The sequence below is a fragment of the Schistocerca nitens genome, chromosome 1, assembly GCF_023898315.1.
Source record: "Schistocerca nitens isolate TAMUIC-IGC-003100 chromosome 1, iqSchNite1.1, whole genome shotgun sequence".
Classification (NCBI taxonomy): domain Eukaryota; kingdom Metazoa; phylum Arthropoda; class Insecta; order Orthoptera; family Acrididae; genus Schistocerca; species Schistocerca nitens.
The window spans coordinates 1014955506-1014976051 of record NC_064614.1 but is presented as its reverse complement, the minus strand read 5'-3'; the positions used below and the strand labels follow the sequence as shown (position 1 = coordinate 1014976051).

The 20546-nt window shown below is 41.1% G+C and overlaps 1 protein-coding gene and 1 long non-coding RNA gene across 3 annotated transcripts in view; one reads left to right on the top strand and one right to left on the bottom strand.

The window, feature by feature from the left end:
- Positions 1-20546, top strand: part of LOC126196113 (UDP-glucosyltransferase 2-like) — a 152248-nt gene that overhangs the window by 79915 nt on the left and 51787 nt on the right. Inside the window, exons 2-3 of one of the 2 annotated variants that reach the window (XM_049934542.1) lie at positions 1478-1682; positions 17498-17679. In XM_049934542.1, coding sequence (XP_049790499.1) covers positions 1485-1682; positions 17498-17679 — 380 coding nt within the window. In that variant the 5' untranslated portion in view covers positions 1478-1484. Of the gene's footprint in view, positions 1-1477; positions 1683-17497; positions 17680-20546 lie in introns of those variants that run through there. The other variant, XM_049934543.1, reaches the window with a different exon arrangement.
- LOC126196139 (uncharacterized) lies at positions 8751-19103 on the bottom strand. Its single transcript, XR_007538684.1, has 3 exons — positions 19007-19103; positions 15996-16091; positions 8751-9124 (listed from the first exon to the last, which is right to left on the bottom strand). It is a non-coding gene; the product is annotated as an uncharacterized LOC126196139 (long non-coding RNA).

Genomic DNA, 20546 nt, shown 5'->3' with positions numbered 1-20546 from the left:
CAAATCTTCTGGAATGCCGCGGCATAATTCCACAATGATGGCCCTAATCGCACTGCATTTTCGGGTTTCCTGTGGTATACCTTCTCTTTAAGGAACCCCAAAGGAAGAAGTCACATGGGTTAATGTCTGGGCTGTGGGGCAGCGACATTCCTCCTCCTGTATAACGTTCTGGAAATCTGTTTGACATTACCCTAAGGCCAAGTCTTTCGTGTAGGAAATGAAGCACAACGTTGGCAGTATGGGGGCTTGCTTTATCCTGCATGAACCACTGTGTCTCTAATGGAAGACTTGAGGCCATGAGTTGAGGAAAGAACTGGTTTCGCAGCATGTGTAAATAGTGTTCACAGGTTACTGTAGCATCGAAGAACAATGGACCGATGATACCGTGGCTTGACATTGCAGCCCACACACGCACTTTCTCTCCATAGGTGTCTTTCGTGTGGATTATTCACGGAGGTTCACGTTCCCAGAATCTAACGTTCTGTTTGTTCACAATACCATTCATGTAAAAACAAGCTTCGTCAGAAAACCATGTGTTGTGTAGCACTGCCTCTTGGTCTAGCTCGATTGCCCACCTTGCACACTGCAGTCTCCACTCCTTATCTCTCATAGTAAGCTTATGCACCACAGTCATCTTGTGTGGATACAAGCGAAGGCCGGATTTAATAATTCTTTGTACAGATCAGCATGAAATTCTTAACTTGGCACTGGCTTTTCTTATTGATTTACTCAGACTACAAGTCAAAGCCACTCGAACTGCTTCAATGTTTTGCAGCGAACATACGGTACGTGCATGTGGCTATTGACACTCCAAAACAGATGCAGTACCTTCAAATTTTTGATGTAATCTGCATATCATCTGTGGGCTAGGGGCCCACTGTGTGCTGAAATGATCATGAAACCTTTTTTGTGTCAATGTAATGCTGTTTGTCGCCACGAACAGTAACACAATATTCATCTTTTGTGCAACGGTCAACCATCGTTTGTCCGCCATCGCCGCAAACTGAAATGGTGGATTCATAACGGAAGTGATGAACTCATAACGACATCTGGCGTAATTTCCATGAACTGCACGAAGTTCAGCACACAATTTGAAAGCTATTGCCCCAATAGTATACTTGTAAGATCCTAATTCAATCGGGTGACTTACTGTGCGCCACCCTATACATAGAACACTCTTCTGGCCACAGCTGACACTTGCAACACACTGAAGACATTGTACAGGTGCCGTTCGTGGTCAAATACAAGTGTAACGTGCAAACGTGGCCAGCATCTGGATTTATATACAAGCATATATTTCTCGTGGTGTTTCCATCTTGTTGTCAAATTACTGAACGTTCAGCAGTAGATTTGTCTCTGACCTGTTGACGACGTCAATACGCTGTGATGCTGAACGCGACATAGGTTGAACACAACAGATGAACTAGCCTTTTATTAATTTAGAATGGTGCTTACAAGTGTTGTTCATTATTTTCAGGTGTGAAATGGCAGTAGATCCGCGGTGGCTGGCGTGTCTGTGGGTGTGGATATTAATGGGCACCTGGAGCAATGTCGAGGGAGCGCGTGTGCTTGCTGTGATGCCCACACCATCCATCAGCCACCAGACACCAATACAAGCCATTGCAATGGCACTTGTCGCTCGGGGTCATCATGTCACCCTCCTCACAACAGATCCCATGCAGGTCAGTTTGCTGCATAATACATCGTTATGCCTTCAGTCATTTAGCATCAGATCAAACCACTTTAGTAGTCATGGCTGCTTATTTCTTTGCACATCTCATGAACCATAGCTGCTATCTCTCATTCTGGTTGGGAATATGTCAGTTATCAATTTTAATACACTTTCTCACTGGGAAATATTGCAACATACTGACTATCTGCACATTTGACTTTTACACTGATGGTCACTAAAAATCCAACACCTTGGAGGTAGCATGCAACAAACATCAGAATGCCACACAGTGTACTACATACGTGGATATGTAAATTATAGCATTTCAGCACAATCACACAATTTAGGTAAATTTAACGCCATTTACATTCAGTACATAAGGAAAGATTCCACAGTGAGTTACTCAGAATTCAATTTAGAATCTCGGCTAGTGGTGAAAGGATCGTGTTGTGCTTCATGCAAGAAGGAGAAACATCTAACCTGATCGTTGGAAATAGGCTGCATCAGGAGTGTGACCTATCAAGACTGCTGTTTATCATTCTGTGATATTGCTGGTTGCATTGATCGGGATCCGACAACTGTCGTGTAAATATCAATGGCTTCAGGAGGCTCATACTAAATGTCATGTTGGATCTCAATGACCTTACACAACCAGCACTGAAGAGGACAGACAGATTGTTCGCTGCACTGTGCAGGATCATGGAGCCTTACCTTGAACCAGGCCATGGTCTTGTTTACAGAAAGACACTTGAAAGTGCAAGCACGTTTGGAGCACTATGGACTCTCATTACAGTGACCATTGTTGTAGCTTCATAGGTGCAGCAGTAGAGAGAGGCGCAAATCACTGGTGCATCCAATAGCAACACTGGGCGCAAGAGTGACACCATGTTGTGCTTTCAGGCGATTTCCAGATCTGCACATGATATCACAATGGATATACCTGTGTGTGGAGACACTGAGAAGAAACGTTGCCACACCACACTCATCATCATCACAGTGGCCCAGCACCTGGTTTAATGTTATCGGGTGGCATTGACTATACAAAGTAATCAAATCTGGTTGGCATAATCAGATGGGAGCTTTTACATTTCTCAGGTGTTAAGGCCTGAAAATAACGAATGGAAAGGAAATGGAGCATGGAATGTCAGAAGTTTGGACATGTCAGGGAAGCCAAAAAATCTCAAAAGGGAAATTGAAACTCACAATCTAGATCTAGTGGCGGTCAGTGAAGTGAAATGGAAAGAAGTTAAGAAGTTTTGATCAGATGAATATCTTGTAATTTCAACAGCAGCATAAAATGATATAATGGGAGTAGAATTGCTTGTGAATAGGAAAGTAGAGCAGAGAGTTAATTACTGTGAACTGTTCAGTAATATGGTTGTTCCTATCAGAATAGACAGCAAATTGATGACAACAACAATAGATCAAGAATACATGCTGATGTCACTAACGGAAGATGAAGAGTTAGGGAAAGTATATGATGGTATTGAATGGGAAGCTTAGTATATAAAAGGAGATGGTAATCTAATGTCACGGGGGATTGAAATGCAGTAGTAGGAAAAGGTATAGAAGAAAGTGTTGTGTGATAATGTGAGAGAAGAAAGACTAAATGAGTTCTGCAATAAGTTTCAGCTTTTAATAGCGAATACAGTGTTAAAAAATCAGAAGAACAGGGGTGCATTTGGAAATAGCCTGAAGACAGGGGAAGATGCCAGATGGATTACATCATGGTCAGACAGAGAGATACCAGGATCAGATAATGAACTGTAAAGCATATCCAGGAGCAGGTATAGACTTGGGTTACAATTTTGTAATGATGAAGACTAGGTTGCAGTTTATCAGTTTCACATGGAACACGAGAGGCAATACTAACCTTACGACTTATCTTAGAAGAAAGATTAAGAAAAGGCAAACCTACATTTCTAGCATTTGTAGACTTAGAGAAAGCTTTTGACAACGTTAACTGGAATACTCTCTTTCAAATTCTGAAGGTGGCAGGGGTAAAATACAGGGAGCGAAAGGCTATTTACAATTTGTACAGAAACCAGATGGCAGTTATAAGAGTCGAGGGGCATGAAAGGGAAGCAGTGGTTGGGAAAGGAGTGAGACAGGGTTGTAGCCTCTCCCCGATGTTATTCAATCTGTATATTGAGCAAGCAGTAAAGGAAACAAAAGAAAAATTCAGAGTAGGTATTAAAATTCATGGAGAAGAAGTAAAAACTTTGAGGTTCGCCGATGACATTGTAATTCTGTCAGAGACAGCAACGGACTTGGAAGAGCTGTTGAACGGAATGGACAGTGTCTTGAAAGGAGGATATAAGATGAACATCAACAAAAGCAAAATGAGGATAATGGAATGTAGTCAAATTAAATCGGGTGATGCTGAGGGAATTAGATTAGGAAATGAGACACTTAAAGTAGTAAAGGAGTTTTGCTATTTAGGGAGTAAAATAACTGATGATGGTCGAAGTAGAGAGGATATAAAATGTAGACTGGCAATGGCAAGGAAATCGTTTCTGAAGAAGAGAAATTTGTTAACATCGAGTATTGATTTAAGTGTCAGGAAGTCGTTTCTAAAAATATTTGTATGGAGTGTAGCCATGTATGGAAGTGAAACATGGACGATAACCAGTTTGGACAAGAAGAGAATAGAAGCTTTCGAAATGTGGTGCTACAGAAGAATGCTGAAGATAAGGTGGGTAGATCACGTAACTAATGAGGAGGTATTGAATAGGATTGGGGAGAAGAGAAGTTTGTGGCACAACTTGACTAGAAGAAGGGATCGGTTGGTAGGACATGTTTTAAGGCATCAAGGGATCACAAATTTAGCATTGGAGGGCAGCGTGGAGGGTAAAAATCGTAGAGGGAGACCAAGAGATCAATACACTAAGCAGATTCAGAAGGATGTAGGTTGCAGTAGGTACTGGGAGATGAAGAAGCTTGCACAGGATAGAGTAACATGGAGAGCTGCATCAAACCAGTCTCAGGACTGAAGACCACAACAACAACAATGGAAAAATCAGGATGCAAAGAAGTGGGATACTGAAGTATGAGGAATGATGAGGTGTGTTTGAAGCTCATTGAGACTACACATACCCCAGTTCAAATAGTTCAAATGGCTCTGAGCACTATGGGACTTAACTTCTGAGGTCATCAGTCCCCTAGAACTTAGAACTACTGAAACCTAACTAACCTAAGGACACACACACACCCATGCCCGAGGCAGGATTCGAACCTGCAACCATAGCGGTAGCGCGGTTCCAGACTGTAGCGCCTAGAACCGCACGGCCACCATGGCCGGCCATACCCCAGTAATGAGTACTACAGTAAACAGTTCAGTTGAAGAAGAATGAAAATCTCTAAAAGCGGCAATTATAGAAGTGGGACAGACAAATATGAGTACAAGGCTGGGAACTGTGAAGAAACCTTGGATAACATAAGAAACACGCCAACTGATCGACAAAAGATGGAAGTATAAAAATGTTCATGGAAATTCAGAAATACAAAAATATTAGTCACTTAGGAATGAAGTAAACAGAAAATGCAGGAAGGCCAGGGCAAATTGCTGAAGAAAAATGTGAAGAAATTGAAAAAGAAATGATCATCAAAAGTATTGATTCAGTGTACAGAAAAGGTCAAAATAACCTCTGCTAAAATCAGAAGCAAGAGTGTCAGTATTAAGAATGCAATGGGAATTCCATTGTTAAATATGGAGGAAAGAGCAGTTAGGTGGAAAGAGTACATTGAAGGTCTCTACAAGAGGGAGGACTACGGTAGTCTGATGATGTGATTGAGGTAGAAATGGGAGCTGATGTGATAGACATGGGAATCCGGTAGTAGAGTACAAGTTTAATAGAGCTTTGGAAGACTTGCGATCAAATAAGGCAGAACGGATAGACAACATTTCTTTGGAATTTCTGAAATCATTGAGGGGAAAAGGTAACCAAATGACTATTGCGGATGGTGTGTGAGTCTGGAGACGTATTGACAGATTTTTTGAAAATAATATCATCCACACAAACCCGAAAAGAGAAAGGGCAGATAAGTCTGAGAATTATCGCACCATCAATTCGTTCATAAAAGTTGGTATAAATACATGTTCCAGTCACTTTAATGTGACCACTGCCCTTCATTGCCTTTTGCGCCAAGGGCGAAAGCATTTCCAAAATGGTTAAGTTTGTAAACTATTCGCATACTGACATGGTTTAGGTATACCTTGCATAACAAAATGGCGCTATCACTGACACTGAGGCAACTACGGTGCACCACAGGCTATAGATGACAGGGTTGTATGATGGCTGTGGAGATACGTGCAGGGAAATAGACGTGCAACTGTTGAACAACTGACTGCCCTGCAATAATCATCAGAAGGGTCTGGGCCAGAGAGCATTCCATGGATGATCTCATCATCCTGGAAGGCATAATGGATTGACACAAGTGTGCATCCAGCCTTGGGGTCCATGTCCGCCCCTAGAAGCAGTCTTTTTTTTTTTTTTTTTTCCTCAGCATGACATCTATCATCAGGACTTAGCAAAGTTTCACTCAGCTTGCAGTGTACATGCATAGTTCAAAGAGCACCAGGATGAATTTACCATACACTCCTGGCTCTCAAACTCCCTGGATTTAATCCTGTTAAGAAACTGTGGAACCACACTGGCAGTTCGAGCCATTGATCCACAAACAAGAAATCTAGCACAGCTATCTAAGGCAGTGGAGACAGTATGGCTCCACATCCACGCCAGTACATTCCAGTTCTTTATTGACTCTCTTCCTGCACATCTTAGACTGGTCCTTGCTGCAAAAGGTTGTTATTCAGGCTTTTGCCACGTGGTCAAATTAATGTGACTGGACAGTGGAATGATATAGAGAAGAAAGGAAAAGAAAATTGAGGACCTGTTTGATGACAATAAGTTTCGCATACAGAAAGGTAAGGGCACCAGAGAGACAGTCCTGACGTGTATGTTATGTTTAAGACAAATTTTGATTTATTCCTTGGTATTGATTGGAGTTAATGTTACAGGTGATTGTAACATTTGCTCTTTACTCAATTTTCGGCCATCGATTTACTGTTGATATTGGTTTCCATAGGCTACATGGTTCATGGCAGTGGTATTCCATGCATGGCAAAATGGCACTATTCAAAACTGCCACCAAGGGAACAGTGGTGCACCATGGATCATTGATGACAGGGATGAACAATTGCTGCAGAGACATTTACAGGCAAATAGAGATGCAGCTGTTGAAGTGACTGACTACCCATATGAAACAAGGGGCTATCAACAGTGTCTCCTCAATGACCATTCAGCAAGCATTGCTGTGTATGGGTCTCCACAACAGGTGCCTGGTTCATGCACCCGTGCAGACTGCTGTTCATCAGTGATGAAAGCTGAAATTTGCACGCCGATACCACAACTGGATGCCCACTGAGTGGCAGCAGGTTGCCTTTTCAGATTAATCACATTTTATGCATCATGAGACAGATGGCCATTCGTTTCTATGGTGTGAATGTCTGAAAGCAAATACCCTGCAACAGCTATGATCTGGGGAATGTTTTTGTGGCATTGCCTGAGTGATCTCTTCATTCTGGAAGGTGCACTGGATCAACACAAGTATAGCATCTATCCTGGGGGACAATGTCCATCCCAACATGCAATTTGTTTTTCCCCAGCGTGATGGCATCTACCAGCAGGGCAGTGCAACATGTCACACAGCTTGCAGTGTAGGTGTCTGGTTTGAAGATCACCAGGATGAGTTTACCATACTCCCCTGGCCACCAAACTCCCTGAATTTAAACTCAATCAGGTACCTGTGGGATCATCTTTATCAGGCTGTATGCACCACTGATCCTCAACCAAGAAACCTGGACCAGTGTTCACAGCACTGGAGTCATCATGACTCCACATACCTGTCAGTACCTTCCAGTACCTTATTGAATGTCTTCCTGCATGTCTTGCAGCAGTCTGTGCTGCAAAAGGTGGTTTATTCAGCCTTTTGACAGGTTGTAACTGGATAGTGTGTGTCAGCATGTGAGAAGCAGTGTGCTTTAATTGAGTTTCAGATTCGAAGAGTTCATCCACACATGGAGCAGCCTCTCCTTCGGCATGATAATGCAAGATGACACACAAGCATAGCATAGCAACACCTTGGGGTTCACTGTCATTGATTATTCTCCATATGGTCCTGATTTGGCCCTGTCCAATTTTCATCTATTCCAAAACATGAAGAACATCTTCGAGTACTTAACGTTGATAGTGGTGCAAGCAGGGTTGAGATTGTGGCTTCATCAGGAAAGTCAGATATTCTACAGTAAAAGTAGTAACAAAGTAGTGTCTCCAGAGTGAGATTTTTACTTTGCAGCGGAGTGTGCGCTGATATGAAACTTCCTGGCAGATTAAAACTGCAGAGACATGGCTTAGCCACAGGAGTGCTAGTTCTGCAAGGTTCGCACTAGAGCTTCTGTAAAGTTTGGAAGGTAGGAGACGTGATACTGGCAGAAGTAAAGTTGTGAGGACCGGGCGTGAGTCATGCTTCGGTAGCTCAGATGGTAGGGCACTTGCCCGCAAAAGGCAAAGGTCCCGAGTTCGAGTCTCGGTCGAGCACACACTTTTAATCTGCCAGGAAGTTTCATATCAGCGCACACTCCACTGCAGAGTGAAAACCTCATTCTGGAAACATCCCCCAGGCTGTGGCTAAGCCATGTCTCCGCAGTATCCTTTCTTTCAGGAGTGCTAGTTCTGCAAGGTTCGCACTAGAGCTTCTGTAAAGTTTGGAAGGTAGGAGACGTGATACTGGCAGAAGTAAAGCTGTGAGGACCGGGCGTGAGTCGTGCTTCGGTAGCTCAGATGGTAGAGCACTTGCCCACGAAAGACAAAGGTCCCGATTCCAAGTCTCGGTCGGGCACAGTTTTAATCTGCCAGGAAGTTTCAAAGTAGTCTCTCTTTGGGAGAAATGTGTTGATTGCCAAGGTTACTACATTGAGAAATAAATATGTAGACATGAATAATAAACATATAGAATATTAATAAGATTTGTTTTATTTAAAACTGTTTAATAGTTTTCACATAAAAAACTCAGAGATATTACTTTTCAGCTGCCCTCGTAATTTATCATAGACAAGCCAGATTGAGAAACAAAGTGTCCATGTGCAGTACAATCCAGTGCTACCAAATGCCAGCAGATAACAGAAGCAGCAAGAATGCAGGGCGAAGGGAGACACACATCTGACGGGTGTAATGTAATGTATTCTCCACCCCCCTCAATGTAGAATGCATCATGCGTCCAGTTTCATTTGTGCTTCCTACTCTAGTGATTGTGATCACGCTGTCATCCTTGATATTCTCCAATCTTCACCCACTATTTGTGTCTGATGGTGGATACTGATATGTTCCTATTACCTTGTCCAGTATTCTTCCAATATCCCATCTGTGAACAATGGCATAAGTTCCGCATCACCTGAAAAATACTGGAAACTGCAGTTTGCCTTTGATTCTGCTATTTGCACTAGAATCGTTAGTTTGTTATACTGTGGAATGTGCTAACTGAAAAAACATGGAATATATATAAAAAAGCAAACTCAATCATGTTTATGAGGTGTGTTCAAATAGTAACAGGAATCTTTCATTTTTGCAAACAATTTTATTTATTCACCTACATCAGTGTTACTCCCTTCAAATTAATCTCTGTTATGCAGTAATGACAGCACTGTCACAGTCCCCAAAACACTTCTGAAACTTGATCTTTGGGTTAGCTTTTAGCTCTCTCAGCAATGCACTTTCAGTCTCATTTATACTTGTGAAACCATGGCTCTTTAAGATTTATTTTATTTCTGGAAACCAAAGTAAGTCATGTGGGGCTCCAAAACAGTATTGTTTTTTGCCAAAAAATCATGAACAAACAACCAAGGATGCATTATCATGGTTCAGAAGTCATGAATTGTTTTGGCACAAATCAGAGCTTTCCTTTTTTGGCTTCTTTTATGCAAATGACATTCAGTTTGTTAGTAGCAGGGAGGAATGATGGAACTGTGGTAGGTCAAGTAGTAATGGTTATACCACTGTTTAAAATTAACTCACACCAAAATTTACATTCTTAAAGTTGAGATATGTATGTGCACTTCAGTGCATCAAATTATAAATTAATCTTGGAAACAACTTAACATAAAAATATATAACTTTCTATCAACTACATATACCATGATTCCCTGACCATTGAGGGTACTGCAGGTATGCTTAGCTTAAATGGGGAAAACACAATTTCATATGTATGTGCACTTCAGTGCATCAAATTATAAATTAATCTTGGGAACAACTTAACATAAAAATATATAACTTTCTATCAACTACATATACCATGATTCCCTGACCATTGAGGGTACTGCAGGTATGCTTAGCTTAAATGGGGAAAACACAATTTCATATGAATTTATGGAAACATATAATTGTTGAACATTGTGAAGGGGGTTAAAGACTAATATTCTTTCTCATAAACAAACATTGTAAAATAAGTATTATTTTTAAAAATTAACCACAAGAATATGAGATTCGAAAATTACTTCAAGCTTTTATTGAGCAATTATGAATATTCATAAGTCTTATCGATCAGTCTTACTGGTTGAGTGATATTAATACAACTTATTCATTTGAGTAACATACACTAAAGCATAGAAAATTGAAACAAATGGATCACAAAAAACTGAAAGCCATTTAGTACCTAATGCACCTATCTCACTGAAAACCTTTAGGAGAATCAGCTGCAATACACAGAGAATGAACCCATGTTCTGCAGGTGGTACATCAGAACCATTCCTCCCTATGCTGACCAAATTCTCCACATATGAAATATATGTTTTCATTTTCTAAATTTGAGAAACTGTCCACCTCATCATCATCGTCATCATCATCACATAACTGATTTTCATCCATGGCACTATCTTCATTGTTGTTGTTGTGGTCTTCAGTCCTGAGACTGGTTTGATGCAGCTCTCCATGCTACTCTATCCTGTGCAAGCTTCTTCATCTCCCAGTACCTACTGCAACCTACATCCTTCTGTATCTGCTTAGTGTATTCATCTCTTGGTCTCCCCCTACGATTTTTACCCTCCACGCTGCCCTCCAATACCAAATTGGTGAACCCTTGATGCCTCAGAACATGTCCTACCAACCGATCCCTTCTTCTGGTCAAGTTGTGCCACAAACTCCTCTTCTCCCCAATCCCATTCAGTACCTCCTCATTAGTTATGTGATCTACCCATCTAATCTTCAGCATTCTTCTGTAGCACCACATTTTGAAAGCTTCTATTCTCTTCTTGTCCAAACTATTTACCGTCCATGTTTCACTTCCATACATGGCTACACTCCATACAAATACTTTCAGAAATGACTTCCTGACACTTAAATCTATACTCGATGTTAACAAATTTCTCTTCTTCAGAAACGCTTTCCTTGCCATTGCCAGTCTACATTTTATATCCTCTCTACTTCGACCATCATCGGTTATTTTGCTCCCCAAATAGCAAAACTCCTTTACTACTTTAAGTGTCTCATTTCCTAATCTAATACCCTCAACATCACTCGATTTAATTCGACTACATTCCATTATCCTCGTTTTGCTTTTGTTGATGTTCATCTTATATCCTCCCTTCAAGACACCATCCATTCCGTTCAACTGCTCTTCCAAGTCCTTTGCTGTCTCTGACAGAATTACAATGTCATCGGCGAACCTCAAAGTTTTTATTTCTTCTCCATGGATTTTAATACCTACTCCAAATTTTTCTTTTGTTTCCTTTACTGCTTGCTCAATATACAGATTGAATAACATCGGGGAGAGGCTACAACTCTGTCTTACTCCCTTCCCAACCACTGCTTCCCTTTCATGTCCCTCGACTCTTATAACTGCCATCTGGTTTCTGTACAAATTGTAAATAGCCTTTCGCTCCCTGTATTTTACCCCTGCCACCTTTAGAATTTGAAAGAGAGTATTCCAGTCAACTTTGTCGAAAGCTTTCTCTAAGTCTACAAATGCTAGAAATGTAGGTTGACTTTCCATAATCTATTTTCTAAGATAAGTCGTAGGGTCAGTATTGCCTCACGTGTTCCAGTATTTCTACGGAATCCAAACTGATCTTCCCTGAGGTCGGCTTCTACTAGTTTTTCCATTCGTCTGTAAAGAATTCGTGTTAGTATTTTGCAGCTGTGGCTTATTAAACTGATTGTTCGGTAATTCTCACATCTGTCAACACCTGCTTTCTTTGGGATTGGAATTATTATATTCTTCTTGAAGTCTGAGGGTATTTCGCCTGTTTCATACATCTTGCTCACCAGATGGTAGAGTTTTGTCAGGATTGGCTCTCCCTAGGCCGTCAGTACTTCCGATGGAATGTTGTCTACTCCGGGGGCCTTGTTTCGACTCAGGTCTTTCAGTGCTCTGTCAAACTCTTCACGCAGTATCGTATCTCCCATTTCATCTTCATCTACATACTCTTCCATTTCCATAATATTGTCCTCAAGTACATCGCCCCTGTATAGACCCCATATACTCCTTCCACCTTTCTGCTTTCCCTTCTTTGCTTAGAACTGGGTTGCCATCTGAGCTCTTGATGTTCATGCAAGTGGTTCTCTTATCTCCAAAGGTCTCCTTAATTTTCCTGTAGGCAGTATCTATCTTACCCCTAGTGAGATAAGCCTTTACATCCTTACATTTGTCCTCTAGCCATCCCTGCTTAGCCATTTTGCACTTTCTGTCGATCTCATTTTTGAGACGTTTGTATTTCTTTTTGCTTGCTTCATTTACTGCATTTTTATATTTTCTCCTTTCATCAATTAAATTCAATATTTCTTCTGTTACCCAAGGATTTCTACTAGCCCTCATCTTTTTACCTACTTGATCCTCTGCTGCCTTCACTACTTCATCCCTCAAAGCTACCCATTCTTCTTCTACTGTATTTCTTTCCCCCATTCCTGTCAATTGTTCCCTTATGCTCTCCCTGAAACTCTGTACAACCTCTGGTTCTTTCAGTTTATCCAGGTCCCATCTCCTTAAATTCCCACCTTTTTGCAGTTTCTTCAGTTTTAATCTACAGTTCATAACCAATAGATTGTGGTCAGAGTCCACACCTGCCCCTGGAAATGTCTTACAATTTAAAATCTGGTTCCTAAATCTCTGCCTTACCCTTATATAATCTATCTGAAACCTTTTGGTATCTCCAGGGTTCTTCCATGTATACAACCTTCTTTCATGATTCTTGAACCAAGTGTTAGCTATGGTTAAGTTATACTCCGTGCAAAATTCTACTAGGCAGCTTCCTCTTTCATTTCTTAGCCCCAATCCATATTCACCTACTCTGTTTCCTTCTCTTCCTTTTCCTACTGTCGAATTCCAGTGACCCATGACTATTAAATTTTCGTCTCCTTTCACTACCTGAATAATTTCTTTTATCTCATCATACATTTCATCAATTTCTTCAACATCTGCAGAGCTAGCTGGCATATAAACTTGTACTACTGTAGTAGGTTTGGGCTACGTGTCTATCTTGGCCACAATAATGCATTCACTATGCTGTTTGTAGTAGCTTACCCTCACTCCTATTTTTTTATTCATTATTAAACCTACCCCAGCATTACCCCTATTTGATTTTGTATTCATATCCCTGTATACGCCTGACCAGAAGTCTTGTTCCTCCTGCCACCGAACTTCACTAATTCCCACTATATCTAACTTTAACCTATCCATTTCCCTTTTCAAATTTTCTAACCTACCTGCCCGATTAAGGGATCTGACATTCCACGCTCCGATACATAGAATGCCAGTTTCCTTTCTCCTGATAACGTCATCCTCTTGAGTAGTCCCTGCCCGGAGATCCGAATGGGGGACTATTTTACCTCCGGAATATTTTACCCAAGAGGACGCCATCATCATTTAATCATACAGTAAAGCTGCATACCCTCGGGAAAAATTACGGCCGTAGTTTCCCCTTGCTTTCAGCCGTTCGCAGTACCAGCACAGCAAGGCCGTTTTGGTTATTGTTACAAGGCCAGATCAGTCAATCATCCAGACTGTTGCCCTTGCAACTACTGAAAAGGCTGCTGCCCCTCTTCAGGAACCACACGTTTGTCTGGCCTCTCAACAGATACCCCTCCGTTGTGGTTGTACCTACGGTACGGCTATCTGTATCGCTGAGGCACGCAAGCCTCCCCACCAACGGCAAGGTCCATGGTTCATAGAGTCTGAAAAAATTTTAGTTTTTGTGCTTACATGAGGACACTGGTTTCTTCTTTTGAATGCCCCCTTCCTTCTCATTTTAGGCATATCTTTGAATAGCTGCTTTAAACTTGTTTTCAGTAACGCAGTTTCTTTTTTAAGTCCCTCACTGATTTCTTTTCAGCAGCCAGTTGTAGTTCAACTTTTTTAGGTGTAGAGGTCATAATCTCAGACCTTTGCATCTCTCTTTGTTTTCTAGCCTTCACCTTTGTGCCACTGGTAGAAGGAAGTTGTATCAGGTCTTCAAAAGTCATGAAATTATTGGAATCTTGGAGTTCTTTTGATCCTCCAGCTTCTTGGTTTGGTTCATCACTGGATGTCATAGTTAATAATGGTGTAACCCCTGTATCATCATTCTCAGTTCCTGGAACAGACACATTCTCTCTGTCTGCAAATACATCTGCAACACAAAAGTCATCAACAGTAAAGGCATTTTGATTGAATGGGTACATTCCTGAAGATTTGAACCCAGATACAACTACAGTGATTGTTGCTACTTCTGAATAAGTCTGATTAAAAAGACCAGTTCAATCTTGCAGAGTGATCCATACAAGCCTCTGTTCCATCCAAAGTCAAACGGTGAGGCTGAATGACTGGTGCACACATTTAAGGCTCAGATGAGGAAACTCCTGACTTCTTCTGCTGCTGATGATGTGCTTCTCCAATTTCTGGCTTCTTACCGTTTCACCCCCATGGGCAACCACAGCCCGGCTGAGCTCTTACATGGCTGACAGCCCCGCACGCTACTTCATCTTCTGCGGCCTTCCAGCTCACGGCCGCGGGTGCCTTCGCTTGGCCGGTTTACCGCCGACGACCTTGTATGGGTATGGGTATGGCAGGCGGCCATCATGGACTCCTGGCTGCATCTTACGACACCGTGACCAATGCCTGTATGGAATCCAGATGGACACGGGTGTTACAGTGTGTTATTTGGACCAGCTTTGGCCTGGTGTGCCGGCAACACCTGTTCCGGATGCCGCTACACCACCGTCGGCTCTACCTGATGCTCGGGATACTGGAATCTCTCATTACTCACAAGGCAGTCCTCTCACCATCATATCGGTGCAAGCACAAGAAATGATGCCACGAAGAGACGTGCCCATGCAGGAACCAGATGACCATCATCTGTCGGAGCAACTCTACTCGCCTCCTTCTCCTACGGACACAGACACATCGCCGATGTCTCCTGTTATAACAACCGGACTTGCTGCAATGGGCAGATTGGTGCACGGGACCCCAGCAGATTTGACCCACACGTCTCCTGTCATCTCGACCTATTATCATATGGGACACTTCCGTCCGTACGGGAAGCCTCCTCCTCGAGACTTTACGGCCACCTATGGATGTTAGCAATCTACAGGCCACCTCGATCAAGACCTGTGCAAAAACTTCAAAGGGGGGAAAAGTGTTGTGGCTCGCCAATCTTTCAAAGTGCTGCCACACAGTTACGCGTGTCCTCTACATGCGGCGCTGTCTGCCAGCCATGCAGCAGCAGCGCCACCTAAGTGGCCAGCGGCCGTTAGACTCGGACTCAGTTATAATTTGACTGTTAAAGTGTACACACATCTTACTCTGTTTACTTGATCTGTGACTTTCATGTATTGCATCTTCCTTGAAATATATTTGTTCAACTTGAAATTGTAACATTACCACCCGGCTGGAGACCCGAGAAGCCTCTATCAACAGTTTACGACGGGAAAGCCTACAGTAACATATATGATAACTGCTTCTCCAGTAGATCAATGCCATCCATATGGGCTTTGTATTTTTCATGATATGTGGCATTGTAATATACATATTCTTTTTCTTTGCCCTTGAGTATTTTTTAGCATGGCTCAAAGGAGTAATACTACTGTAATTTCTGGCCACACATACTGGTTTATTGTTCCTCCATTTCACTGTGAGAACTTTGTCCTCTTTGTCAAACATGTAGTCATGGAATTCTCATCCCTGCTGGTTATAAGTTCTAAAGCATCTGCTACATCTTGTATAATATAGTCATTGTTCAGGACATTTCTTCAATGTCCTCTTCATTCCTTATTTAGTCTGTATTGTGTGAAATACTCACCATTTCTGAGTCATCAGCTTTATCTTCACTCACTTCATACCTCTCCAGTTTTACTATAACTTCTTCAACTGTTAGTCCACATGGAATGTTTTTATCCTGTTGGAATCGTAAAATTTGAGAGTGATTATTTCGCTGTATTACCTATCCCTGGACAAAATCTAATAGAATGTAAAGGAGGCAGATCTCAACAATGTAAATAGTAATTTTCGTTTATAAGACATGTATACAATAATATGGCACCTCAACAAAGTAGTTGTAATATAACATGTCATTGTCCCATTATTGGGACACATAAATTGAGACTGCGCGTACTTCAAGAACTATGAAATATACTTAATACATGGACATCCTTATGTTCATAACAAACATGCCTGGAAAATTAAATCAGAATTCATTGTTACACAGAAACAACCAACAAGTATACCCTGTAGCCAAGTGCAAAGATGGAAAATAGGTAAATGAATTCCGATCCTAAAATAGGCTACGTAGAGAAAAATTATTTCTTTTCAATTTTTAGGCATTATAGCAGAAAGTTCAACTCCTAGAGACAACAAAGCCAAAAGTTTCATTTTTTATGTAGAAAAAAATAAAATATGTGTGTACCAAAAAAGGAATAATGGTAAATAAAGGATTAATGCTGCACCTGGTTAAGGTCCACTAACTGTCTAATTCAATCTTCCGTCATTCTCTGTTAAAGGTGTTTTTGTTCTTCTGAATTTCTATGTCCTCCCTGTTTGTCCTAGCATAGTAATGGCTGGAGGGATTGTGATAAAATCATAGTATCAGAGAACTGAAGTTGATGGATCCCAGGCCCGATTGCATGATGTACTACTGCTGATTTATATTTGTTTCCTAGATGGCAGTTGCTCTTTTGTTCCTTTGTTCCTTAAGTCACGTGTTAATACATCTCTTTGAAGTTCCAGTGTACACTTCACCACAAAACCAAGAGATTTTAAGCACTCTTGCTAAGGGAAGCAGCAGGTGTAGGTCCTTTGCAGTCTTCAGATATCCTTGCACCTTTCTTGTTGATTTAAACACTATGTCTTCTTAGCACACTGTTCATGTGATCTGTGACTGCTTTAAGGAATGGGAGGAAAGTATTCTCTTCATTATTTTTTTAAATTTTTTATTTTATTTTATTTTATTCTTTTTTTTTCTTTTTTCTACCAGATGCTGTGAAGGGTGTAGAGCACTATTTATCTCTTTGTCAGAGTAGCTGCTTTTCTGAAAGCAGTTCTTAAATGATCTAGCTCATCATCCAAGTACTGTGGTTCACACATCCTTTCAGTCAGATCCACCAGCACACTAACATTTCAGCTACATGTCTTTCAGATTTCCTCTGAATGAATGACAAGGCCAAAACCTCATCTCTTACTGTCCAGAAAAATACAGATGTTCACGTTACTTTTACTTATTTGCGTGCCTAGTACGTCTCAGAACAGTATTATCTCATTGCTCTTTTATTACTGACACTAAAGACAGATTTTACATATTTCTTTCAGGATCCCCCAGAAAACTTGACGCAAATCGACCTGTCCTTCACCTACAAATATTGGATGTTGTTTGATGAAGACAAACACTTGGAGGAAATTTCTCCTCCTGAGTTTGTGGTAGCCTTCATGGACCTGATGGCCAACCTTACAGAGCATCAGTTACAGTCTCCCCAAGTCCAGGAGCTAATACAGTGAGTGAAATGCCAAGATTGCCACCCTTTCATAGTATAATCATCTAATTGTCAGCGAATAGGCTTATCTGTTTATGTATATTCATGAAACTAGAACTGTCATAGAGAATTCATCAGGAAGTCATAAATATTACTTCATGTAGGGGAACCTGGGTCAGAATGATAACACTGCATTAAAGTGACCACAATTCAATTAAAATGGCAAAAAAAGGTCTGCCTGACATTTAATATATGATTTAAATGATGAAGCAAGGAAACCTTATGTTAAGACACATAGATGAATATGAAGAAACAGTATTAAAAAAGGCTGACAGTTGGTCTGTCGTGCCCCAGGCCTGGGGTAGAATGGGACCATGTTCATAACTCTAATATAGTACAAGGGCTATTACAAATTTACATTTCCATACAAGTTTAACTTCAAACTCTAATCATATTTCCTAAAATCTACAAAAACACAATAAGCATTTGAATTTACAAATGCGAGAATGTTAGATGCCCCATCATTTTTAATTCTTTATTATATGTGTGTTTCAGTTTCTTTTTCACTGCCACCTTCATTGTCAATCCAAACAATTTACCCTCCACGTCTTTTAATTAAATGGAAAGCTTGAACTCACGTTCATTTGAGAAAATGCAAGCAAATTTTCTCTTTCATTTGTCAGTTTGAAAAGCCTCATTTTAGAGCATATCCTGAAATGCTCTCTAAAGAGTTGTTTTAGGAATGCTGAACTGAATACTGGCTTTCCTGAGTCCCAATTCCTTTTTTACAACAGTTGTCACTGCCGCTTCCACATTTTCTGAAGATGTACTTTGACAACTAGTTTTGCAGTCATGTCTTATAAACTACTATGAGAAAAGAAGAATTGTCACCAGCAACAATCTGAAAAACCTGAAAATATAGTAAAATATATCTAAAAATGAAGATTCTGTAACTTACCGAACGAAAGCGTTGGTACATTGATAGAAACAATAACAAACCCAAACACACTTTGGCAACCCACGGTTGCTTCATCAGGAAAGAGGGAAAGACGAAAGGATGTGGGTTTTACGTGAGAGGCGGAAAGACTTACCTTGGAGGGAAAAAGGACAGGTATACACTCGCTTGTGTTTGTTATTGTTGTTGTTGTTGTTGTTTTTGTTATTGTTTCTATCAACGTACCAACACTTTCGTTTGGTAAGTTACAGAATCTTTGTTTTTAGGTATATTTCTCCCACGTGGAATGTTTCCCTCTATTATATTCATATGAAAATATAGTAATGTATCTTAGACATGTTAGAATAAATATGAAAACTAAAAAGTAAACAGTAGGAAAGTGTAGCATATTACCTGGGGCAGAACGGAACTTTGGTCCATTCTGCACAGGTCTATTCTGCCCAGACCTGTGAGGTCAGGTACAGGTCAAAACTCACAAAGCACTCTGAAAAATAAACATCATCTGAATGCACTAAAATAAAGGGTTTAGCATGCATTTTGAAATTTTAAGAAAGAGAAAACTAGTAGATAAAGCATTTTCTTTTACGTTGCAGATAGTGTGTTCCTAATATAGCGTATGTATGCAAAAAACAAGTGCAAAAACGTTACTGGCACAACAGTGAAAGACAAACTTTCCTATAACAGCTTCTTACCATGCTTGTCATATGGATAGCAGTCCCTGAAAGTGATTTAGAATGCACCATTCTGCAGCCAAAAGAAACCCCTAGTTCTTTTCTGTCTCATGGTTCTGTCATGTACAGTCTTCCCCTAAATCACATTGTTATTAAAAAGAAAGCTTTGTTTTTACTTCCAAACACTTCACTTACTAAGGCAAACTTGTTATGTAATAAGGCCACCAGAAGCATCATCATTAATATCTGTGTGTGATGAGGCAATTCAAAACCAGTGTTTGGATTATTGAACCAATATTAGTCCACAATATATTCCACTAAATGCTAAATATGCCTGCCCGGTTAGCCATGCGGTCTACCACACGGCTTTCCGGATTGGGAAGGAGCGCCTGGTCCCCGGCACAAATGGTTCAAATGGCTCTGAGCACTATGGGACTTAACATCTATGGTCATCAGTCCCCTAGAACTTAGAAATACTTAAACCTAACTAACCAAAGGACATCACACAACACCCAGTCATCACGAGGCAGAGAAAATCCCTGACCCCGCCGGGAATCGAATCCGGAAACCCGGGCGTGTCCCCAGCACAAATCCGCCCAGCGGACTTGTGTCGAGGTCCAGTGAGCCGGCCAGTCTGTGGATGGTTTTTAGGTGGTTTTCCATCTGCCTCTGTGAATGCAGGCTGGTTCCCCTTCTTCTGCCTCAATTACACTATGACTGCGATTGCTGTGCAAACACGTTCTCCATGTAGACGTACACCACCATTACTCTACCACGCAGACATAGGGGTTACACTAGTCTGGTGTGAGATGTTCCCTGGGGGGATCCACTGGGGGCTGAACCGCACAATAACCCTGACAGAGTGGTTCAGTGTGAGGCGGCAGAGGGGTGAAGTGGACTGCGGTAGTCATCGTGGGGTTGTGGACCACTGCGGCTGCAGTGGGGACGGAGAATCTCCATCATTTCTAGGCCCCCGGTTCACATACAATACAAATGCTAAATATACCACATCCCTTAAATTGTTGGTGGAAATATTTTTGATCACTGCGCTCTCTTCACTAGAAGTCAGTAAAAGTCAGGACACTTCAGAGGACTAGTCTTTTGTGTGCATCCATTGCCTATACTGTATTATACAATAACAGCACTGGGCATTGCACTACACTGGTCATTATCTACTTAATGTTTTACTATTGTGTTGATTTGTTTTCAGATGAGTAACGAAGATGTTCTGAGCCCATAATGGGCACTATATTCGACTTCTG